Source organism: Mytilus galloprovincialis, chromosome 8, assembly GCF_965363235.1.
Source record: "Mytilus galloprovincialis chromosome 8, xbMytGall1.hap1.1, whole genome shotgun sequence".
In the NCBI taxonomy this organism is placed as follows: domain Eukaryota; kingdom Metazoa; phylum Mollusca; class Bivalvia; order Mytilida; family Mytilidae; genus Mytilus; species Mytilus galloprovincialis.
In genome coordinates, this window is record NC_134845.1 from 47,966,301 (window position 1) to 47,975,145 (window position 8,845).

General features: G+C 31.1%; 1 protein-coding gene across 1 annotated transcript; it reads right to left on the reverse strand.

Moving 5' to 3' along the window:
• Nucleotides 1-1,005: 1,005 nt before the first annotated feature.
• Nucleotides 1,006-8,487, reverse strand: LOC143042083 (UDP-glucuronosyltransferase 2B15-like). Its single transcript, XM_076214324.1, has 2 exons — nt 8,400-8,487; nt 1,006-2,657 (listed from the first exon to the last, which is right to left on the reverse strand). Exon 2 carries the CDS (start codon nt 2,654-2,656, stop codon nt 1,112-1,114), a length of 1,545 nt encoding a protein of 514 aa, XP_076070439.1. The 5' UTR covers nt 2,657; nt 8,400-8,487; the 3' UTR covers nt 1,006-1,111.
• Between the last annotated feature and the right edge of the window lie 358 nt (nt 8,488-8,845).

An 8,845-nucleotide genomic window follows, 5' to 3' on the forward strand; every position in this document is an offset into this window, starting at 1 on the left:
AAGTATATTTGGTATGTGCGTACCTTGCAAGGTTCCATGCCCGTCAGACAGTTTTCACTTGACCTCGACCTCATTTCATGGATCAGTGAACAAGGTTAAGTTTTGGTGGTCAAGTCCATATCTCAGATACTATAAGCAATAGGGCTAGTATATTTGGTGTATGGAAGAACTGTAAGGTGTACATGTCCAACTGGCAGGTGTCATCTGACCTTGATCTCATTTTCATGGTTCAGTGGTTATAGTTAAGTTTTTGTGTGTTGGTCTGTTTTTCTCATACTGTATGCAATAGGTCTACTATATTTGTTGTATAGAATGATTGTACGGTGTACATGTCTAGCGAGCAGATGTCATCTGACCTTGACCTCATTTTCATGGTTCAGTGGTCAAAGTTAAGTTTTTAAGTTTGGTCTTTTTATCTACTATTATATGCCAAAGGTTAACTATATTTGGAAATATGTTATGATCTATGTGTCAGTCCCGCAGGTTTTATTTGACCATTACCTCAAGTTCATGGTTCATTGCACAGTGTTAAGTTTTGTGTTTTGGTCTATTTTTCTTAAACTATAAGTAATAGGTCAACTATATTTGCTGTATAGGAGCATTGTTAGCTGTACATGTCTGCCTGGCATGGTTCATCTGACCTTGACCTCAGTTTCATGATTCATCTGACTTTGACCTCATTTTCATGGTTCATTGGTCTTTGTTTAGCTATCTTGATTAATGTTAAGTTTATGTGACAGTTGTAATAAAGCTTTATACTTAGGACTATCAACATAATATCAATGATTAGTAAAGAAGGCGAGACATTTCAGTGTGTGCAATCTTGTTTATATATATATATCATTGTGGTGATTGATCTCTACCCGTTCACGCTTGTTTTCATCGCTGTCATCTCTAGTGCAATAGTAAGAAGTGAATTTTCCATTATTATTTTTAACGTTTATACTTTATAGTTAATTTATCAAATTAATATTTTAATCGTGTCGATATCCATGTATCAGTATTAGTGTTCTAATATCATACATTATGAAAGAAACTAAGTGAAAATTATCTTTTTGTAACATATTTAGATTTGGTGTGTAAAAATTCAATTTGCATAACACGCGTAGGTTCATTGCAGTTTTTGTTTTTCATTCTTTTTCCAACAGCATATTTTAATACAATACTTAAGAAATAACTTAACAGAATATACGGCCAAAACTAGTCCGACAAGGTAAACTAGATAAACGTCTACCATAAAATATGAATACCACGGCATATCTAGCGATGCTGGTCTGAAATGCTCTGACCCATACTTAGTCACCAAGTCTATCCAATAAGCTGCTCTTTGTCTTGGGGTTTGTGGACGACTGTGGAATATCTCAGATGCATTTTTAATGCTGAACAAGAAAGTGCTGTTATGCACTACTTTATTGATGTTGTCAACTAATTCGTTCACAGAAAAATCTAAAATATCCATTGAAATTCCATATCCTTTGTCTTTTATAACAGCTGCATTTGAGTTTTGATCAAGAGCAATTGGAAATGTAATCATTGGTACGCCATGGTATAGAGCTTCAAAGACGCCGCTCTTCCCACAATGAGTGATGAATAGTTTCGTTTTTACATGCCCAAGCAGATCATTCTGTGGTAACCATGGCAATAGTAATATGTTTCCATTTTCTTTTACATAATCTCCACTACGAAATATAAAATTTAAATCCTTCATCTTTTGAAAGGCTGAAATTAATTTATTAATTATTTTTTCAGGGCATGTCTTAATTATGCTACCAAAGGAAACAATTACTAAGCCATCTTTAGACTTCTCAACAAATGACTCTATCCTAGACATCAAAGTTTTAGAGGGTCCGGCTGCCAATCCACCACATAAAATGGCATTCGAGGCAATGGAAATTGGATAATCCATTAAAATATCCCCGTTAATTATGTGTAGCAAAAATCTAGTTTTTAATTCGCTGTTTGACATAAAAGGCTTTTCTGGAACATATTTAGAGACAAGATATCCAAACGAAGGCATCGTGGGTTTGATAAGTTCATAAGTATACAATACGGTATTAATCATTCGTTCCCAGAAGGTCATTTTGTCTGTAAATCCTGACAAGAATGCCGGCATATAGGCAGGATTAAATGGCGTTCGGTGGAGATTTTGATCATAGATTGCAGAAACAAAAATGAAGGGTAATGAAAGTTTGTATGCTAAAATTTCGTAGCAAAGAAAAGGGCCATAATCAACGATGGCATAGTCAAACTTTGCAGCTTCTATGATTCCGAAGAGTTCATCATCGGTCGAAAACGAATGACAGTGATCATATGCATTTCTAAATAATTGAAGGAAGGGAAAATTCATAGAACCATTCATTGTCATTTCCAATATAGCTTGTACGTCGTCAAAAAAAGACGCTTTATCAAGACTGTTTGCTACTACAGACTTAATCGATAATCCCTTGGATCGTATTTCTTTGTCCATGGATGTTGAAAGCACAAATGTTGCTGAGTGATTGTACTTTTCTAATTCTTTTGTAATGGCCATAACAGGAGAGATATGACTTCTAAATTGGGCTACGAAAACAATACATCTTTTACAGTCCACATTATACAGGTGTGTTGAAAATCCCATGGTCAGGGCTATAAAGGATGTTTTCCATCCATACGTCATTCTGAAGAAAATGAAATCACAAATTCAGTAAATAATAAATACAGTTAGACTAAACTTAACTAACAATTTTATAAGGGTGTTAAATCGAAATACAGAACTCACTTGATATCGGTACTATGTAAATCAAAAATATATGACCAAAAAAAACTGTTGACCTATACCTTTCGCAGAATTTTAATGATAAGCTTAGTATTTTGGTGAGTTTTTCTAATTGCTCTTGGATTAGCAAAATTCATGAATATTTCTATACTATGAATTTTCAGGTGACTTTTGTTTTAAAAGTACAGAAAAACTAAACACACGTATGAAAATGTCCAAATGTTAAACTCAAGTTTCCAGGTTCAATTGGATATCTGTTCAAAAAAAACTAAAGGTATTTAAAATTAAAGTTGAGAGAACAATTGAAGGTCTTTCCACAAAAAAAAACAAGTATCTTGATATGAAAATAGTAAAATTTTGGTTTAAAATGTCAAGAACAGATTCAAATAAGAGCTAATAGTATGCTGATTTAAAAAAATTCATGGTTTCAATGCAATATTTTTAGAATAAGGTTGATAATTAAATACTTCTGGTTGAAAAATGTTACTTCCGGTATCATTTTACTGTTTAATTTACACTGTTTCCAAAATTATATTGTTCTATATACTTTTCCATTCTAAAAGTACAAAAATATAGCTACTTCCAGTTTCAATGGGGTTCCTTTATTCATGGTCAAATGGCTTCCAACTGAATGCAAAAAGTCCCATGGCTTTATCATGTATACATATGAGGTAAAAGCAAAGGTCAAAATCTAAAACGTCAATTTAACCTCAATTTCAAGGTCATCAACCAAGGACCTCAAATCAAAAGACCCTAGATCTAAATTATATTTTTTCATGAGTTATATCCCCATATGCATATTTTTAAATAATGAGGGATAAAACTCTAATTTGATGTAAGCGCACCCTTTAAGCCAATATGTATGTGTTACAACTTGTCGCAACTAACATTTAATAAAAATATGTTGTCGATATCGTATATTGTGTTTGAAAAGTGGTGAAAATAGGCCAAAATACAAATTTAGAAATGACCTTGACCTTTGACCTTGTCCCTATTTTCTTCATGGGATTTTCGACACACCTGTATAATGTGGACTGTAAAAGATGTATTGTTTTCGTAGCCCAATTAAGAAGTAGCTATATTTTTGTACTTTTTGAATGGAAAAGTATATAGAACAATATAATTTTGGAAACAGTGTAAATTAAACAGTTAAATGATACCGGAAGTAACATTTTTCAACCAGAAGTATTTAATTATCAACCTTATTTTCAAAATATGGCACAGAAACCATGAATTTTTGAAATCAGCATACTATTTTTCTTTTTTTTTTGGAACAAAGATCTTTACTCAAAAGACCCTAGGTCTTTATCACTTATGGTTTACCAATTACAACTACATATTTCTTATTAAAAAATACAAAAGGGGAAGTAACTCTCATATGAAGTCTCCAAACCGCTTCGGTCAAAATTATATTTAAGATCATGAGTATATAACGAGCAAATTGGTGAAATAATTTTTTGGTAATCTTGAATGTTTGCGAAGGAGATTTGTACACAAGAAAAACAGTTTTTGGGGAGATAACTCTTACAATAAAAAGTGTTCAGCTTAACAGGGTGAGTTTCAAAATTTTATTAACTGTTCGATATCTTACACAAAAAATTTAAGCGACATCTTGCGAAACTAAAAAGCACCCTCAGAAAAATGTGGATGAAGAAGAAAAAAAAAATAATCAGAAGAAAAAAAACAAAAAGTCTTTCCACAGAAAAATGGAAAAACCTAATAATAATCAGAAGAAAACCAAGAGGTCTTTCCACAGAAAAGTGGAAAAACCTAATAATAATCAGAAGAAAACCAAGAGGTCTTTCCACAGAAAAGTGGAAAAACCTAATTATTGGAACTTATACAATATAAATAAGAAGATGTTGTATGAGTGTCAATGAGACAACTTTCCACCTAGGTCACAATGTATAAAAAGTTAAAAATTATAGGTCTAAGTACGGCCTTCAACACGGAGCCTCGGTTCATACTGAACAGCAAGCTATAAAGGGCCCCAAATGATTAGTGTAAAACAAATTCAAACAGGAAAACCAATGGTCTAATCTATATAAAAAAGGAGAAACTAGAAACACCTATAAACCGAACCCGCAAACGACAACCACTGATCAACAGGCTTCTGACTTAGGACAGGTGTATATAAATGCAGCGGGTTTAAACGTTCTAACATGCGCCATTCTTCTCCCTAACCTGAGACTGTAGTCTAACATTACAAAATTCCATTATAAAAGACACACTATAAAATATCAATTGAAATGGCTTAACTCGATTAAAAAGACATTTAAACAAAAACAAGAAAACATACACTTAACGAATAAGTTTGATTTACGACACAATATAAATACAATATGAAAACGTAGATCTCTATGTAACATAGACGTTACAGTACAGAAGTAAACATTTTTTACAGAATAAATTTGTTGTTCAGAGTAAGATTACATAAGTGAAAATATATCGTCGTACTGAATACTTGTCAAAGGTGGTACACATTAAAAATAGTGAGACGAGATATAACACAAAATTAGTAAACATTGAATTAAAGAAATGCATTACAAATTGTGTCAACAAGTCAAATTAACACGAAAGTACGACTTAAGAGTACTCGCAGTTACTGAAAGCTAGTTAAAAGCCAAAAACAATTAACAAATAGACAACTAAAATTAACAACTAAAAGACATCCCAGGGATTTAGTGTTTTAACGCCAAGGACAGTCAAAGAAGACATGACTTGTGCAATTCCAAAATAAAAGTAGGGTAAGCAGTAGGATCGTAAGGATCTAACCTTTATAATAAATATGTAGCATGTAATAAATAGATAAAGCAATCTCTAAAAAGAAAATTAACGTGGATATGTATTTATACATTCCAAACACCATTCGAAAAAATACAAATTTCGTTATGTTTTAATGTGTTGATGACAAAGTTGATGTAAGTGCCAATGTAAAAAAAAATCAAATATCTTATTACAACATTAATAAGATAACCTTTACTAATAAGTTTGTTTAAAGGTTCGATAAGTTTACACGGATCACATAGTGATTTCCGCCCTTTTAGTGTGTATATGTAACCCATTAGGAATACAAATTTAGTTATGTTTTAATGTGTTGATGACAAAGTTGATGTAAGTGCAAATGTAATAAAAATTCAAATATCTTATTACAACATTAATAAGATAACCTTTACTAATAAGTTTGTTTAAAGGTTCGATAAGTTTACACGGATCACATAGTGATTTCCTCCCTTTTAATGTTTATATGTAACCCGTTAAGAATAGTTGCCTGTTAATACTTTATATATTCTATTTTATTACTGCTTTTTACTCATATGCTTGCGGTTCTGGTCTAGCTGTTGCTTAAGATCTTAGAATTAAGTTGATTATATGCATATTTATATATGAATGTCAAAATTATTTGTGGCTCTCAATTATAAAACAAATAGTGTAATTAATTGCTTTGCTCTTCATGGGCCTTTTAATTGGAATAAAAATATACTATCTGAAAATATACAAGAAAATATGAAAAATACACAACTAGATTTTAAAATAATGCATATTTAAATGATAAACAGGTCGGGTTTGTAAATAAAATCAGTTTTTGTTTACATGATGTAAACAATGATATTGTTTTCCTTATGCATATTGTAAGGTTATATAAAAATTGTTTGATGGTCGCGAATACAGTGCAAAATTTAATTGATTTTGTGATGTGCTTAAAGTTTTGTCATTTTTAAACTCAATATCCTTTCTTTTTTTTAACTTTAAATAACTCAAATATAACAGCGTTCTAGGGGGGGGCAATCTTAATCTTTTAATATTTTGTTTTTTTTATTTCACGTTCTTCGGTGAATGTATCCCTTTGTGATTCCCGTTACATCAGTGTGTATAAATGTCGAATTTTGAAATTGAAAAATCAAAAGTTACTTATTCAAACAACCCTCTACATAAGCAAATCAAAACAAACAGTACTTATAGAACAACATATTAAAAGATGCAATCTTACTAATGTCATACAAGAATATCTTGATACATTTTTTGATAGGTGGTACAATATTTTTTCTCTCCTGTTACTATGTTAAAAAGAAATTTCGGGTTATTCAGAAAAGGTTTAGATAATTTTAAGCTTGTTTTTCGTAGCCATTCAGATGGTTTTCAAAAGTATAAACTTCTATATATATTCATTCTGTGAAATAATAGATTATTGCCAATTTTTCAGATTGTACTGAAAAATGCTTCTAAAAATTGGTTTTCAAAGGTTAGAAAGATTACCACCAGTAATGCAAGTCTTAGATATCAATTCATATTGTTCAGCATTTTTTATATCTCTTTCAAATAAACCCAACACCCAGTAAATCCCTCACGCGTAAGTTTACTTTGGTCTTTATTTCATTTGTAACCGGAACGTACGTTAATGATATATAACTATATAACTATATATAGTTCTCTCCTGTTAACTTTTTGTCTATCCTGTTACCGATATCAGTATTGCACCTGCAAATGCTAAATTGTGCAGTAAAAGACGTTATAACCTTCAGATGGGTTCAAACAACAAAAGATTTCATTATGTTTGCAACTATATGTTATGATAATCTTTTAAGAGACGTTTCTATCTACAATTGTCTATCATGTTATTGTAACCATAGTAACAGGTAAGACATAACAGGATAGACATAACAGAATAGACAAATGTCTTCATTTTTTATTGCTGTTGTGAAATATCTACTCCGTTTGGTGAAGCGATAATGTTTTTCTGTTGTGATTTTGGTTTCCAATACGCGATTCCAGTGTTTACAAGTATACTTTTGGTGGAATTAATCAAAATGTTGGTAACGGCATAGACAAGGAAAAGGTACACTCTATTTTTCTTCACCAAATGTCTTGAAACACTGGCGTTTAAAAAAGTGCTAAATGAAATGTTAAGGTTACTTTGTACTTTTGAAATTAACGCTGACTAATTCAATATTCATAGAAAAAATTAATTAACGGCTGATTCAAGTGGCAGTAACAGGATGGACATGAACTTCATGTACGCTGATTGAATTTAGTTTGTAGACAAAATGTAAAATATAATATTGAAGAAACTGATTTTTCGTTGGAGTTATTATCAACGTTCTTAAAGAGTCCCATTTGCAGATATCAAAGCGATCAGAAAATCGGAAAAAAATCGTTTGAAATGTGTTACTCTGACACTGTACGCACACAAATAACCAAAAAATCGTACTTAAATACATTTTAATCTTATCAAAATATATGTAAATCGTCTTTATTATTAAAGTTCTGAATCATAAATCCTACAATCTTTCATTTAACCAATTACAACTGAAATTTCCATTAGAAATTTTTAAAAAATGAGCATGGGTGTACTTATTATTCGACATTTTTTAAAAATGACCCATTATGTCGATCTTAATTCATGCGTTATTGTTATTACTTACTTTGGCCTTTTTTTTTAAACTTTTTTGGATTCGAGCGTCACTGATGAGTCTTTTGTAGACGAAACGCGCGTCTGGCGTATATATAAAATTTAGTCCTGGTATCTATGATGAGTTTATATTCAATATTTACAAAAATATATAATGAATACTTATGAATTATTATTCAAGTAAATTAAAAACAATAAAATATTTGTTTGGCTGATTATTAGGAAGAAACTTACATAAATGATGTTGACCGAGGATTTCTGTTTGAAAACCTACTCTTAAGTACTCCAGTATCAATCAGCCTACACACACCAGGGAAGAGACTTTATACTAACCTCGGTAGCCGTACTAATGCGCACGCAATATAATTAGATAAAAATAGATTTTTGAGGGGATTTCTTATGATCACTTCCGGAATCCAAGCTTTCGCGCTGTTTACAAATACAAGAAAATCTTTAGACTTCTTAAAACAATCAAAATGGTTACTTAATCTTTTAATATTAACCCTAGTAAAATCAGTAAAAAATATCCTTTTCAAATATGCTATGAGTTGTTCAAGCTTGATCATGATGTTCTATTATATTCGTATTTACCTACAAGGGTTTAAAATAATGAATTCATTACTTCACGATTAAAGGCCTAAATCCTGCATTTTATACTTAATAAAAAATATACTGGTAAC

Excerpts from the sequence above, each read along its gene's own strand:
- LOC143042083 (XM_076214324.1), bottom strand. The coding sequence starts at position 2,656 with ATGACGTATGGATGGAAAACATCCTTTATAGCCCTGACCATGGGATTT.